Source organism: Hipposideros armiger, unplaced genomic scaffold (assembly GCF_001890085.2).
Source record: "Hipposideros armiger isolate ML-2016 unplaced genomic scaffold, ASM189008v1 scaffold_298, whole genome shotgun sequence".
Taxonomy (NCBI): Eukaryota; Metazoa; Chordata; class Mammalia; order Chiroptera; family Hipposideridae; genus Hipposideros; species Hipposideros armiger.
This window is the reverse complement of record NW_017731648.1, coordinates 1,510,514-1,527,186: the sequence shown is the minus strand read 5'-3', so window position 1 is coordinate 1,527,186 and position 16,673 is coordinate 1,510,514. Positions and strand designations below refer to the sequence as shown.

The following is a 16,673-nucleotide window of genomic DNA, read 5'->3' as shown; positions in this document are numbered from 1 at the left end:
ATACCTCTGTTTCATTTAGTTCCATTTCTTGAGGTTTCTTCTGATCTTTTACTTGGGACATGTTTCTTTGTTTCTTCATTCTGGCTGTCACTCTGATTGCTTTAATGTATTAGATCACCTAGAAAGAAAAAAAAAAGAAAAAAGAATGGAAAAGGAAAAAGAGGGGAAGAAAAAGGAAAAAGAAAAAAAAAGTGGGGGGGAGGGGCTCTCCGCCTGCTTTAATCTGCAGACCACTTGCTCAGCAATAGAGAGACTTTGGGCAGCTCAGCACTAGCTGTTGGGGGGAAGGGCTCAGTGCGTCACGCTCCGACCTCCCTCTAGACTTTAAGTAAGCTTCCCACAATTAGTTGCTGTGTGCACTGGAACCGTGCTCACCACCAAAAATCCTCACAGGTTTTTGCGGGCTGTCTGCTGCTGCAAAAAACCCCTCTGTGGCCTGCGGAGATAGGAGCCAGGGACCAGGGGCTCAGGGTGCCCCTGGCAACACAGCTCTAATGGGAGGGGCAGGCCCCCAAGGCACCACAGGGTGTGGTCAGTGGCCCCCACCAAGTTCAGAGCAGCATGCACTCCTGCATCAGCAGCCAACCCACACAAACTCGCCTGGAAAGCCCTGGCCGAATCACGCAGGGGCACAGCTCGTGGCCCTACACTCCCAGGAAAACTCCCTGTCTCTGCCTGTCCCAATCAGCCGCTCGAAGATCAGGCCTAGCAGCCCGACAGCCAATCGCCACCCAGGTAACTCTGCAAGCGCAGTGCAGAAATCGGGGACCTAAGGCCAGTCGCGCACTTCCGCATCTCAATAAGCAGTCTGTTGGAGTCAGCGCGCGCCTGCCAGGCATTTCCCTGGCTACATAGCACAAGCGGTGCGGAGGGTGGGGATCCAAGGCCGCATGCGCATGCATGCACGCACGCACACACACACGCACCTACTCCTGTGCCAATTTCACCAGACCAATGCAGTCCCAGACCTGAGCCTCTGTGGGAGGGCCCAGCCCTGAAAAAATAGCAGCCTCCTGTGCACTACTTGTGTGCAAGCTCCACACCAGGGGAACAATGGTCCCAAAACCTCCAGCTCCCATGCCATTGGCACTCAGTTCAGTCCTTCCCGCAGGCTCCTCAGCCCCACTCACAAAGCTACTCCCTCCACCAGGAACCGGGTTAGTGCTCACCAGCGAGCGAGTTGGTTTGCTGGCTCCACTGGTTCTCCAGCTGCCCTCAGCCTCACCAAGTTGATCAGAGAGAGTCCTCACTATTTTCTACTTCCAGCTATCGTAGAACTCCTCTTCCCGGCAAAGTAACTCTGGGCTGGTGAGCATGGTGTGGGGCCAGAGGGTCTCGCCTCCAACCGGAGAAGCCTCCCCACCGCTGAGGTGTCCCTCACGGGGTTCGCCCTCTCTCTTCTCCGCCCTCCTACCAGACTCAACGTGACCTCCTCTTTAAGTCCTTCGTTTAGAGGTTCTGCTCATCTAGTGTCCAGGGAACTTCCGAGGTTGAATATCTTATAAATTATTTGTAATTTTGGTGTGATCCTGGGAGGCAGTCAGCACAGCATCTGTCTATTCCGCCATCTTACTGGAAGTCCATTGAGACTTGTTTTGTGTCCCAACAAATGATTTGTTCTTCAGAGTGTTCCATGTGCACTAGAGAAGAATTTATAATCTGGTGTTCTGGGATGAAAACCTCTGTAAATATTGATTATGTCCATTTGGTCTAATGTGTTATTTAAGGCCTATATTTCCATATTGATTTTCTGTTTGAATGATCTATCCATTGCTGTCAATGGGGTATGTAAATCTCATACTATAATTGTACTTTTGTCAGTTTCTCTCTGCAGTTGTGTTAGTAGTAGTTTTGTATATTTTGGTGCTCCCAGTTTGTGTGTGTGTGTGTGTGTGTGTGTGTGTGTGTGTATAACAGTAAAACCTTGGATTGCGAGTAACTTGGTTTGTGAGTGTTCTGCAAGATAAGCAAACATTTCTAATACATTTTAACATGGTAAACAAGCGATGTCTTGCAATACGAGTAGTTTGTTTCTGGAACAAATTATGCTTGCAAACCAAGGTATTACCGTGTGTGTGTGTGTGTGTGTGTGTGTGTGTGTGTGTTTCTTGATATATTGTCCCTTTTATCATGATAAACTGTCCACCTTTGTCTCGTTACATTTTTTTATCTTGTAAGTCTATTTTGTCAGATATAAGTACAGCTACATCTGCTTTTTATGGATGCCATTTGCCTGGAGTATCATTTTGCACCTCTTCACTTTGAGTCTATCTTCTTGCCGCTGAGATGTGTCTCCTGCCAGCAGCATATAGTTGCTGTTTTGATAAAACCTGCTTCTCTGTGCCTTTTAATTGGTGAGTTCTGTCCGTCCACATTTAGGGTAATTCTTGATATGTGAAGATTTCATGTAGCCATTTTATCTTTTGTTTTCTGGTAGCTCTGTGTCTCCATTGTTTCTTTTCCCTTGGTTTCTGTCTGTTACTTTACTTTGGTGGTGTTCTGTGATTATTTTCCTCTGTTTCCTCTTTTTTTATGTTATATATCTCAGTTCCAGATTTTCTGTGTGTGGTTATAGTTAGGTTTATGTAAAAGAAAGCTTTACAATATACAGTAGTCCTTTTTCTTCTGATTGCATCTTTTCTCCATTCCCCTGTAAGTTCAGTTCTTTAGCCTTCCTTTTTTACGTTTTTGTTGTCTCAAAGCACCCTTTTTATGCTGTGAGTTCATTTCCAACTTAGCTATTACATTCTCTCTTTTTAATGTTTTTGCTTCCTTTAACCTTTATGTTGTTTAACTATTTAATATCCTATTCTGAACCAGGGTTGTAATTTTCTGCTTTTTTTTTTATCTCTCTGTCATCTTACTCCTAGTTTTGTATCCTTTTTTATTTTTGTTTTGGGTAGAAGAGCACCTTTCAGTATTTCCTGTAATGCAGGCCTAGTGGCGGTAAATTCTCTCAGCTCCTGTATGTCTGTATGTTGGAAATGGTCTTTATTTCTCCTTCACATTTAAAGGATAGCTTTGCTGGAAAAATTATTCTTGGCTGGTGATTTCTCTCTTTCACTTACTTGAGTATTTGATTCCACTCTTTCCAGCTTGTAGGGTTTTTGCTAAAAATAAAAAATCCGATGATAACCTAATGGGATTTCCTTTATAGGTTACTGTCTTGTTTTTCCTGGCTGCCTTGAGAATTACTTGTCATTCGTTTTTGATAGTTTTAACATAATGTGCCTTGGAGACCTTTTTGGATTGAGATAATTAGGTATTCCGTTAGCTTCTTGGATTTGAGGACCCAGTTTTCTCCATAGGCTTAGGAAATTCTCATCAATTATTTGTTTGAATAGGCTCTCTGTTTCCTTCTCCCTCTCTTCTCTTTCTTGAATACCCATTATTTTTACATTACTTTTTCTGATGGAGTCTGTTCTCATAGAGTTCTTTCTTTCCCCTCAATTCTCTTTCTTATTCCATCTGAGTCATTTCTAGATTCCTATCTTTGGTATCACTTCTTTCCTCAACCTGGTCTGCTCAGTATCCTGAGTTCACTAGTTCATTCATCATATCTTTAATTGAGTTCTTCAGCTGCAGTATTTCTGTTTGGTTCTTTTTTATAGTTTCAATTTTTTTTGGTAAAGTACCCCTTCTGTTCATTGATTTTATTTCTGAGTTCATTAAACTGCTTTTCTGAGTTGTCTGGTATCTCAAGTTTTTTCCGAACTGCAATATTGAATTCTTTGTCTTTTAAGTCATCTATTTCCATGTCTTTAAAAGTTATTTTCTGGGCCGGCTGAGTGGCTCAGTTGGTTAAGAGCTCGCTCAAGAGTTTGAGCTCTGAGCAACAGAGGTTTGAATCCAGCCCGAGCTGAGCAGCCGCTGAGCTGCCAACAGGTAGCAGGATGGCTCAGCTAAAATAAATAAATAAATAAATAAATAATAAAAAAATAATAAAAGTTATTTTCTAGAGGTTTTTTTCATTTTATTTCTGAGCTACCTTGCTACCTGGGTTATGCACAGTATTTGATGGGTTACTTTTCTGCCTAGACACATATGGGAATGAGATCTATTTTATTTTGGAGAGGGGGTTGCAGAATTTTCTGGGCTTATTAACATAAATACAATGTGCATACAAGCTGTTCATTTTCTTTGTTGTGCAGCCTGGCATTGGGATTGGTAGCTTTGTAGTTCTTTGAGGTGATGTTATGAACAATCTCAGCACTGTAAGACTTGTTGCACATCAGCAGCACTTCAAGCTCCTTGACATTGTGGACCAGGAACTTCCAAAAGCCACTGGGCAGTGTGTGCTCTGTTTTCTTGTTACTCCCATAACCAATATTAGACATCAACATCTGGCCCTTGAAGCTTCTGTGCACCTTATTGTCAATGCCTCTGGGTTTCCATCACTTAATTTTGATATATCGGTCTGATTGGTACCAGATGAACTTCTTGGTCCTCTTTTTTACAATCTTGGGCTTCACGAGGGGTCTGAGGGCAGCCGTGATACCGAGTAGGAGATGGCTGCCACCTGCATAGGCAGCCCAAGAAAGAGAGCTGAAATCTGTTTTTTAAAACGTATTTGATACTTCACTATTTTGAATTAACAATAATTAGTAGAGGTCTTCTTTTGTTTTCCAGTAAGTGGCGCTGAAGTGTAAGTGTTTAATGTCTTTCAGTTGCACTGCCGGGGTTTCCAGAATCTCTGTGAGGTGGTGTTGCCTTGGCTATAGAAAATACCCCATATTCGGGGCGGGGGGGGGGATTCCCCTCTGTGATCAGGTCACCTTGGTCTTGGGGCTGCACCCCCATGGGGCAATGGTGGTAAGCAATGGGATCTGGGGCACACAAGTTCTCAGCGCTGCCTCATGCAACTAGATGCTTCCAGCAATGCTGTACTACTACGTGAGGTATCCCAGGTGCCTCCACCTGCTCTGCTTGGGCGGAAAAAGGCTGGTATGTAAATTTGTGGCTTTGTTCTCCTTCCAGTAAAGGTGGCTGCCACACCTCAGCTGCCACACCTCCGTATCTCTGCCCCTGTAACTGGGTGTAGCCACAGTGTGTGCCGGCCCCTCTGGGAGAAATGTTTCTGCCCCTGCAGTCCTCAGGGCTGCCAAGAGTGTGTGCTGTAACCTGACACTAATGCTGTTACAGCATCCACTGGGGCTACTTCTCTGGGAGGATGAGGGAAGGCAGCTACATATCTGGGGCTTTGTTTTCTGCATAGTGATGGTGGCTGCTGGACCACATCTGGCACACCTTTGTGTTCCATCTCTGGCCCTGTATGGGTTCAGCTGCAGTATGTGTTGGCTACTCAAGCAGGAATGTTAATTCTACCCACTGCTCCGTAAGGCTGCAGAGTGTGTCCACAGTAACCTGACTCTTCCCCTGCTCTCAATCCTCTGGAGCCTCAGTAAGCTCCAGGCTGAGTCTGTAGCACCTATCTCTGTGCGTCCTGCTTTTCTCTTCCCCTGTTTGCTCAGAAACGCCCACCTTCAGATGTTTCAATGCAAGGAAATCTCAGACATGTTTGTGTGTTAATCAGGGAATCCTTTGTTGAATTATAATTGTCCCAACTTGTTGTAACATCAAGGGAGAGACTTGGAGGATGTCTTACACTGCATGCTGCTTATGTCACCCCTAAACCAGTTATTTGATGGTGCTATTCAATTCAACTACAGTCATGCACCACATAACAACATTTGGTCAACGAAGGAGTTCATGTATGGCAGTGGTCCCATAGGATTATAATGGAGCTGAAAAACTATAGCCTAGTGATGTCATAGCTGTCGTAATGTTGTAACATGATACATTACATTTATAATTGCCTAGAGGATTCAGTACAGTAACACTGTACAGGTTTGTAGCTTAGGAACAATAGGCTATACCATAGAGCCTAGGTGTGTAGTAGGCTATACCATCTAGGTTTCTGTAAGTGCACTCTGATGTTCACATGACAACAAAATCACCTAATTATGCAGTTCTCAGAACATATCCTTGTTATTAAGCAACATATGACTAACTGCATGTCCTTCCTGATCTTCTGATTTTCAATGATTTTCCTGGTTTCAGTGCCTTTCCTGATTTTCAGTGACAAATTTGCTTTTCTGTGCAACATTCAACATGTTAAGGTAACATCTAGAATGGCAAATGAAAACGTATCAGGATGTTTTAAATCTTTAGAAATGCTATATAATTTCTAGAACATACTACTTTAGTAACAATAATATTTGCATACAAATACAACTCGTATTCCTTATTTGACAGTGCTCCCCATGTAATATTAGCATAACAAATAGGTCTAATTAGCTTAATTTCCCCCTTTTATAAAGAGAGACATATCATTTGAAATGTTTCAAGGATCTCCTTTAAAAAAAGACTAATATTTGAATTTGAGGACATTTGTCAAACATCAAAAGCTTTTAAAACATTTGGTCAAGTAGAATTATAGGTCACTGTGAAACAATACTTAGTTATCCATTTAATCATGGTGACAATTGAAGACTTCCTAGGCAAATACAATAGTTGTGAACAAAATTTAGTTCTTTTAATACAGAGGGTGCCAAAAAATGCCCCAAAAATGTATACACATTTTAAGAAAAAAAACTATTAAAATTGTAATACTCAATATATATCAATAACAAAAGATGAATACAAGTTACATTTGACTTGCAGTTACATTACAAGAGATGCTCTAAGTGGTTACCATCAGCGTAATTTTAATACAGTGTTTTCCTTTCTAAAAATGTGTATACATTTTTTTGGTTTACCGAAGCAATGATAAACCTGATGATACAGAGCATAGGAAATCATTTTAATGAAACATAAAATCTTTGCTTTTGCTTTATAATCTCTTAAGAGCATACCAGTTGTACAGGAAAACTTTGTCCTTCTAACAGATAACACTTTTATTTTTACATAAGTACACTATTGACAGTAAAGTTTATAATAAATTCATTCAACCTTATCCAGTTTGATTGTATTCAAAATTTGCTTTCTCAGTATTCCTTTTCACAAACCTGTACAACTTTTCTTGTAATTCCCTCAAAAATCCATTTCCATACTTTACACGTTCTTTTACTGAAAATATTCTAATAGTTTCAATTATATATGTTGGAATTTCTAACCCTTCAAAACCTTTATTTCTAATGAAAACTAAGTAAGCTATTGTGAACTATTATATTACATCAGGTTTTTTTTAGATTGGAAAATTTATTAATATATTTCATAATTTCAAGAAACATGTTTCCCTTTTAATAGTGCAATCTTTCAATGTGATACATTTACTAATAGGAAACCCAGATTTGTCTTTTAGTTTCTCTATACTAAGCCAAAAATAGATAGATTTAAGAATTAATATTTCAGTATTTTATGTTATTTGAAAATAATCTAAATACTGGGGGTGCCAAAAAAATATATACAAGTGGACACCTCGGTTAACGTTGTTCAAGTAGTAGTTCGCCATAATCAGAAGTGTCTGGATGCTGATGATAATTGAGCACCTCTTGTAATTGCAGAAGTCATACGTGACTTGTATTCATCTTTTGTTATCAGTACATATTGAGTATTACAATTTTAATAGTTTTTTCATTTCTTAAAATGTGTATATCTTTTTTGGTCACCTGTATATTCAGATAATCTCCATCAGTTAATTTAGCTAGTACTACATTAAAGTTTCAAGTTATCAAAAGATCTTAGGGAACTATTTTTAAGTACATGTAATTGTTGCTAAATGTTTCACCTAAAAAACATTTTGCAGGGGCTGGCTGAGTGGCTCATTGGTTAAGAGTTGGCTTGGGAGCACGAGCTCTGAGCAGCAGGGCCGCGGGTTTGGCCAGTAACGCTGCGCTCTCTACAGCTAAGGTGGTGGACATTAGCTCGACCTGGAGCTGCGCTGCTGTGAGTGGCCAGGGACGGCATAGGCTGCAGTGAGTTTCCGTGAGCTACTGGGAGTGACTGACAGCCAGCGTGAGCAGCCATCCAATGACCAGCAACTGACTGCCTCAGCCAGGAAGAGCACAATGATCACAATACCAATATGGGCCTCCACAACTAAACTGAAGAATAAAAAAAGACAGCAACTTGTCTGTTCCCCTTCCCTGACTCCCCAACGCTGTTCCTCTCCCCCAATTCCCCAATAAAATCTTTTAAAAAAACACAAAATCTTTTGTCCCTACCTATATCTATTTATTTTACCTGTTCTAATAATTATGTTTAGATTACCCATAAAATTTTCATGAGGTATTAGACCAAGTCAGCAACCATTCTAAGTTATTTTTGCTGATAGATTTGTAAGCTGAGGTAGAATAAAGTATTCTGATAACTAAAGACATGCCTGTTTTAATTAACTTTAATATCAAGTATTTTTCCAGAGCCTGAAAATATTTGTGTTAGTTTCTGTTATATTTCTTAATTTATATAAGTGCTTAATTTTTTAAGTTAAAGCGTTTTACAAACCAATTTTGTTAGTATGCTCTGTAGGTAGACACACATACACATATATAGACAGATGCCACCAGAGACCTGATAGTTTCAATTTTTAAATTTCAGCCTTGTTACAAGTACAATAAGCCAAAAAATTCACTAATTTATTACAGTTGGAGTAAGTTAGGTTTATTTGTTCAGATGGCAAGGCTTACTATTTTTAAAGAAGACCTTTAAGATTTATATTTGTCCTTGACAAACAATTTTTAAGGAAGTTCAGGAGGGGAGGCTGCTTAGGTAAGGGAACCTTTTCAGCTACTTTGTGAGCCTTTCTAAAAGGCTCTCCTTTCCATTTTTTCCCTTTGGTTTATTTAGTCTCTAGCAGTTATGGGCTGTTTACATTTCTGATTATCTGCAGGAGGGCCTGGGGAGATATTCAGGAATCTTTAAAAATCCAAGTATGTGGGATTTGACAATTAAGTTCCTGAAGTCATCCTAGAAAAAGTGCTACATACCTCATTTGCTGAATGTCACTATGGTCACCTTCGAAGTACTCCCTTTGGGAAGCTATGCACCGATGCCAGCGCCTAGTCCACCCTTCAAAGCAATTTTGAAATTCTTTTTCTGGAATGGCCATCAGAGCTGTCATATTTACCCTTGATGTTCTGAATGTCATCAAAATGTCTTCCTTTCAATATTTCCTTTATCTTTGGGTAAAGAAAAAAGTCATTGGGGGCTAGATCAGGTGAGTACAGAGAGTGTTCCAACATAGTTATTTGTTTGCTGGCTAAAAACCCCCTCACAGTTCCGTGTGAGCGGGTATGATGTCATGATGTAAAAGCCATGAATTGGCGAAAAGTTCAGGTTGTCTAACTTTCACGCAGCCTTTTCAGCACTTCCAAATAGTAAATTGGTTAACTGTCCAGTTGGTAAAAATTCATAATAAATAATCCTTCATATCAACAAATGTTAGCAACATCTTTTGCAACAAGTTCGTGAACTTAATTGTCTGACTTCGTAAGTGGACTAATTATACTGACAAAAAATCTACATATAAGTGAACCCACACAGTTCAAACCCATCTTGTTCAAGGGTCACCTATATTTTCACTTCTTCCCTCTCTGTCCCTTTTAACATTGCTGTCATTTGTTTCACTTATCCTTGAACAGAGTGATATCAGATTAAGTACAAATAAGAAAAACAAGCTGTTTTACCTTCATTAATCCCTTTTTTGATGCTCCACTTCCATCATTTACCTTATCATTTTAACATTTTTTGCAAAACAAGTGTATTGCTATCAGATTCCCTCAGTTTTTGTCTCAGGAAGTCTTTATTTCTTTCTCACTTTTAAATAATTTTTCTTGACACAGAATCATAGGATATTGATTTTTTGACTTTTAGCATTTTTTTTTTTTTTTTAGTTTTATTGGGAAATTGGGGGAGAGGAACAGACAAGTGGCTGTCCTTTTGTTTTTCAATCTAGTTGTGGAGGACATTGCTTCACTGGCCCATGTTGTTATTGTGATCATTGCATTTTTCCTGGGTGAAGCAGATTGGTCGCCGGCCTCTGGACGGCTGCTCACACTGGCTGCCAGCCACACACAGTAGCTTATGCCAGCCCGCTGCAGCAGGGGTGGCAGCCTACGCTGTCACCAGCAATTCACGGCAGCCGAGCTCCAGGTTGAGCTGTTGTTCACCATCTTAGCTGTACAGCGCAGTGTCACTGGCCCTCATGTGGGATCCAAACCGGGGCCCTGCTGCTCAGAGCTGGTGTCCCAAGCCTGCTCTTAAACAACGCGCCACTGGGCCAGCCCTACTTTCAGCATTTTAAATATTTCACTCTGCTGTCTTGCTTGCATGGTCTCTGAAAAGAAATCCAATTCTTATCCTTGTTTCAGTATAACTAAGGTTTGTTTTTCCTCTTTGGTTCTTTCAGTAAATTATCTTTGTGTTTGATTTTTCTCCACTTTGAATATGATATACTTGGGTGTGCATTTCTTTGGTGGGTTGTTTTTGGGTTGTTTTTTTTTCATGTTTTATGTTCTCTTAGCTTACTGGATCTATATTTTGTTCTCTGTCACTAATATTAGGGAAACCTCAGTGATTATTGCTTCACTTATTTCTTCTGTTCCTTTTTGCTGCTTTTTTTTTTCTATCAAGTATTCCCATTATGGGTATTTTACACCTGTCGTTTTACAATGACAGTTGTCCCACAGTTCTTGGATATTGTGTTCTTTTTTGTCTTTGCATAGGCCCTGGTAAAATAGATTATCGTATTTAAGGACAGGCTTTGTTAACTATAGAGTATTCTGGTGATATTATAAAACAGCTTTTTTTTTGTCTCTCCAATTTTAGAGATAACAGTTTCCCCATGTCCCCAATATTCAGATAGACCTAAGAAGAACTGTTTATTTTAGATTTTTTGCTTTTTTCTTGTGAGGTTGGGAACAACAGCTAGTAAATTCACTCTACGAGAGACAAGAAAAGGTCTCTGACTCCAGTTTTTGATGACTGACTGCTGACAGCTTTGAAGCCTCCTCCTCCTCCTCCTCCTCCTCCTTGTGCCCCACAGCTATCCAAGGTGATAAAAAAGCCTTTGTCTTCCTCCTTTGGGAGTGACAAAAGATTCAATCCATGCAAACTGCTGCCCCTATGAGTGAAATCACTTTAGTCCACCCACAACCTCAAGGCATGAAATAAAAGAGCAAGGAAAAGCATATGGACTTTTTTTTTTTTTGAGAGGCCTGCCTGCCTTACTCCCCAGAGACCTCATTTATAGAAGTAATAAACTCTTTCACACCCTTTTGGCAATGTGTGATGTCATCAGCTAAGGAATTCCTATACTCAGGGGTGGGCTGTTATGCTTCTGTGCGCTATAGAGGAGCTGAGAAGTGAGAGAAGTTGGAAGGGCTGCCTCTGGAGTGGCTGGTTAGGAAACATCCTCTGGAAATTACAAAATGGAGATGTTATGTTGTTTTGGAGGGAAGCACTGGAGAATCCTTTATGTATTTTATGATTATGGGCAGTCCATCAAGCCATTGTGGATTACAGTGAACTACCTTGCAATTTGCAGCTCTTAATAAGTTCCTCCAAGTCAGCAAGGGCCGGGACATACTTGTTAGGGTTTGACCAAAAAGAGCTCGTTTATCACCTTATCTCAGTATGTGTGCCTATGTGTGCTGAAAACTGGTGAGAAGCACCTCTGGGGTTCATGTGTATAGGGTTTTTGTTGGAGGCCTAAGTTGTCATGCCTTTTTAGTATGCCATATCATGCAAAATTATCTGAGGCCTAGCTTCTGAAGAACTTCATATTTCCATGAAGTGGGACAGAGAGAATGGCTAAACTGAGTCTGTGATAAATATTATGAAAGTTAAACACAGGAATATTTTTTTTAGCCAACTGGATCTGGCTATCTCTAATGGCCTGGAGTACTTCACACCAGTATGGCCAGCTGGTCCTTGTTATAAGTTGGATTTCCCCAGGCTGCCTGGACTCTCACGTTTGGTGATGGGAATAAAAGTAAAAGCTTCTAGTTTCTCACCGTGTTTTTATTCATTAAAACCTCATGTAGATTTGATGCTGTACATCATGGAGTGCTGAGTTAAATGGTAGGTAATAAGAAAGGAGATGAGAGATTTTTTCTCACAAGGAATCGGTGTATTTAAAATGATGTTTGTTTCATTTGTATAGCATTTCTCTCATTTTTCATGGATGCTCTAGATCCTGCCATTAAAGAACAATAATATTTAAAGGGATCACAGTAAAAATGCATAAATATTTTATGTATTCATGACGCTGTTAAATTTATGAGCAATTAAGTGTGGACTGTGAGTTTCTAATGATCAAGACATAAAGTAAATGTTTGGAGACCACAGAATCATATGTAACTTTCCTGTATATTGAATATAGATCCCCAGTATTGTCAGTCTCATGTATCCTACTGTACACATGTTTGCAATGTTTTAGGACTCAGTGACCTTTGAGGATGTGGCTGTGAACTTCACCCTGGAGGAGTGGGCCTTACTGGATCCTTCACAGAAGAAACTCTACAGAGATGTGATGCGGGAAACCTTCAGGAACCTGACCTCAGTAGGTAGGGATGATAACATTCTTACTTATTTTGTGATTTAGAGAAAAACTATTTCTTGCCCATCAGTGTTGTTCCAAGATGTAGAATGTGGAAAAGGAATACATTAGTAAATAAACTAAGCATGGTCACAGCTCATTATGAACCTATAATCTAATACTATTTCTGTAATTTCTAATACTTTGGAATTATTTTTCTAGGTCTGCATTTAGGAAAAAAGTGGGAAGATTATAACATTGAAAATCAGTACAAAATCCAGGGGCGAAAACTAAGGTAAGTCACACAATAGACAGCCTTATTCCACATGAGAATTATAGTATGTCAGGAATTTTTAAAAACAAGCAAATAAGATAAATCCTTCTTCAAATTTATTTACCCTTAACCTCATATAAGAAGATCGCTGTTTTCATAACAGCCGTGGTCAAGTCCTCTTACAGAGTATTCAGTATATTTACTTACAAACAATTCAGGAAAGACAGAAAATCTTCACTTTTGTTGTAAATTATAAAAATGCAATTCCAATACCCTGCTAATAAATATGAAATTAGACAAATCATTAATAACATGCTTCTCATTTTTTACAGAAGTCATGTGGTAGAAAAACTCCATGAAAGCAAAGAAGGTAGTCAGTGTCGAGAAACCATCAGCCAGATTCTGAATCTTAACCTGAACAAGAAAACTTCTGAAGTAAAGCTATGTAAATGTAGTGTGTGTGGAAAAGTTTTTGTGCGTCATTCATCCCTTAATAGGCACATCAGATCTCACACTGGACACAAACCATATGAGTATCACGAATGTGAAGAGAAGCCATATAAATGTAAAGAATGTGGAAAAGGCTTCAGTTACCGCAAATCTGTTCATAGACATGAGAGAACTCACACTGGAGAGAAACCCTATGAATGTAAGGAATGTGGGAAAGCCTTCACGTGGCTCACAACCTTTCGAAGACATATGATAACACACACTGGAGATGCTCCTTATAAATGTAAGGAATGTGGGAAAGCCTTTAGTTGTTCCACTTCACTTCGAACACATGAAAGAACTCACACTGGAGAGAAACCGTATGAATGTAAACAGTGTGGTAAATCCCTCAGATCTCCTCTAGGTTTGCGAATACATGAAAGAAACCACACTGGAGAAAAACCCTATGAATGTAAGCAGTGTGGTAAAGCCCTCAGTTGTCCCAGTTCCTTTCGAAGACATGAAAGAACTCACACTGCAGAGAAACAATACGAATGTAAACAGTGTGAAAAAACCTTCAGCTCTCCTCTAGGTTTAAGAATACATGAAAGAATTCACACTGGTGAGAAACCCTATGAATGTAAGGAATGTGGTAAAGCCTTCATTTCTCTTTCGAGCATTCGAACACACATGGTAACACACACAGGAGATGGACCTTATAAATGTAAGGAATGTGGGAAAGCATTCATCTGTCCCAGTTCTTTTCGATCACATGAAAGGACTCACACTGGAGAGAAGCCATATGAATGTAAGCAGTGTGGTAAAACCTTCAGTTGGCCCAGTTCCTTTCGAATACATGAAAGAATACATACTGGAGAGAAACCTTATAAATGTGTGGAATGTGGGAAGACCTTCATTTATCGTACAACCTTTCAAGGACACATGAGAAAGCACAGTGGAGAGAAACCCTATAAATGTAAAGAATGTGGGAAAGCCTTCATTTCTCCTTCAAGTGTTCGAACACACATGATAATGCATACCGGAGAAGGACCTTATAAATGTAAGGAATGTGGGAAAGCCTTCAATTTTCCCAGTTCATTTCGAATACATGAAAGAACTCACACTGGAGAGAAGCCCTATGAATGTAAGGAATGTGGTAGAGCCTTCAGTTGTTACACATCCTTTCGAACACATGAAAAAACCCATACTGGAGAGAAACCCTTTGAATGTAAAGAATGTGGAAAAGCCTTCGTTTATCGCACTACCTTTCGAGGACACGTAAGAACGCACACTGGCGAGAAACCATACAAATGTAAACAATGTGGGAAAGCCTTCAGTCGTCCCCATTCTTTTAGAAGACATGAAAGATCTCATACAGAATAAAGACCTTGAATGTAAGCAAAATGAAAAGGACATCAGTTGGCCTTCATCCTTATGTGTGAAAACTCCCACTGAAATGAAATCCTATAAATACAAGTAATATGAGAAAACCCAATACAAATTAATCCATGTATAAAGTTCCAGAAAACTGTAACATGAAAGTCATTATAAAAGTTATAAATGTATTGTCTTTATCAGTGCCTCATTCTTAAAAGTGGATCTCTGAACTGTGGGTATTTACTACTTCCAAAAATGAACAGTGAGGTAATACTCTTTATGCAATACTACATAGGGTTTATAGGTATTTTTTCCTTAAATCACTTAATAATATTTTTCTTTCTATTTTGGAGCCTGTTTGATATACAGGTGAATTGAAGTGTATTTCTAATATGCAAGAAACTTTAATTTTTGTGTTTCAGTTGTTTTGTAAGGGGTTATTGACAAATGATATTTTAATATTTGTTGGGATTTTTCTACTGGCCTCCTGTGCCAGGTATTGGATATCCTATATGTATTCCTTCTTTCTTATGAGAAAACCTACTATTTTGTTGTGGCCAGAAAACCTTTAATTCCATTTTTTTTGGTAATAAAAGATGGCATAAATTTGTAAATATGCAAATTTTATCATATAATCTTGTGAATGATAGTTGACCCTTGAACAATACAGGGGTTAGGGACACTGACCTCCTATGCAGTTGAAGATCTGAGTATAACTACAGTCAGCTGTCCACATACATGGATCCCCAATCCCAGAGTTGACGTTTGGATTGCTGTTATTGAACAATGAAATGTAGAATTGGTTCTCCTAAATTGTTTTGTCACCTGGGTAATATGACAATTTTTAGAATCTTTTCCTTTTATGGTTTCATTTTAGAATTCACCTGTAGCTTCATTTGCTTGAGATTTGGAATGCAGAAGTATAGAAGGCATTAATCAGGTTTTGGAGCCGCCATATGGGGAGGGAGACAGGTGCACAAGAATTGAGGACACCTGCTTCCAGCCAGTTTTCCTGATTCCTTGCTCTGGCAATCAAGAGTATCCTCAAAACCACAATCAACTGCTTGACTTCCATTTTCTCAAAGGTGTAGGTTTCCACATGTACCTTCAGAAGTTCCACATCAAAGGTCCATCACTGTTTGGATTTTCTTGCAATCTTCCATATGTCTCCTAGGTAACTTATTTGAGCTATGATGGTTTGGAGTATTTTCTGATGCTTGCACTTCCATCTTTCCTAGATTGTATTCATATAAGGTCTAATTTGTACAGTAAACACCTTGTTCTGGTAATACTGTTAGGGACCACGTGTTGCTGACCCCACTATGATAGCAGCAATGGTGCTGTCCAAACGAAGCACATTGGAGTTTGTTCCTCTGCTACACTGTGCGGTGACTGCTCTGACCCACTCCTTCCAGGCGAGAATCAGCACCTTCCTCATATCAGGCAGATTATAAATGTTTCCCATTGCTCACAGCTGTACATCAGTGTGCAGCACATTTTCGATTATGTGTGTTTGTGGTTAAAAACAAGGTATTTTTGTCAAATAAAATCTGTAGTTCTTAGAAATATTTTAGTGTTTTTATACAATTTGTATATAATAGTTATTGTGATTTTTATTTCCTGAGCACATACATTAAAATATCCCCTTGTAATTATGGATTTTCTGATCAACCTTGTAATTTTGTCAAGTTAATAGTTATATATTCTCACTCAATATTACTTTGTATATACATATTTGGGGCTTTTTCTCAGGTAAATTGTATTTTATTTTATTCTTTTATAGTTATAGTTTTTGTCTTGAAGCTAATTTCTTGTTCATTTGTTTTGTCAGTGCCATTTCACCTAAACCTACCAGGATCACACCAGGAGTCAACAAGAGTGGTATATATCATAGTATTAAGATTAACAGCAAACGCTCAATGACTGTGGATTTGTCAGTAAGAGGGTGCTCAAAATGACATATGATTTTGGCTTTTGCAGGTGATTTTATTACTATTCAAGGAAGCAAGACATTTCTGGAGGTACTGGTTGCTGTGAGATGAACTTAATTCTATCATTGGCAATCGTAAATGTTATTTTCTGGAAGGCCAAAACAGTGTAGTAGAGCTAAACCTA

The 16,673-nt window shown here is 39.2% G+C and overlaps 1 protein-coding gene across 1 annotated transcript in view; it reads left to right on the top strand.

The window, feature by feature from the left end:
• Positions 1–16,215, top strand: part of LOC109391666 (zinc finger protein 791-like) — a 77,581-nt gene extending 61,366 nt beyond the window's left edge. The window contains 4 exon segments of the mRNA XM_019659422.1: positions 12,380–12,506; positions 12,701–12,773; positions 13,085–14,560; positions 14,562–16,215. Of these exon segments, the coding sequence (XP_019514967.1) occupies positions 12,380–12,506; positions 12,701–12,773; positions 13,085–14,560; positions 14,562–14,661 (1,776 nt within the window). The 3' untranslated portion in view covers positions 14,662–16,215.
• The last annotated feature ends 458 nt before the right edge of the window (positions 16,216–16,673 follow it).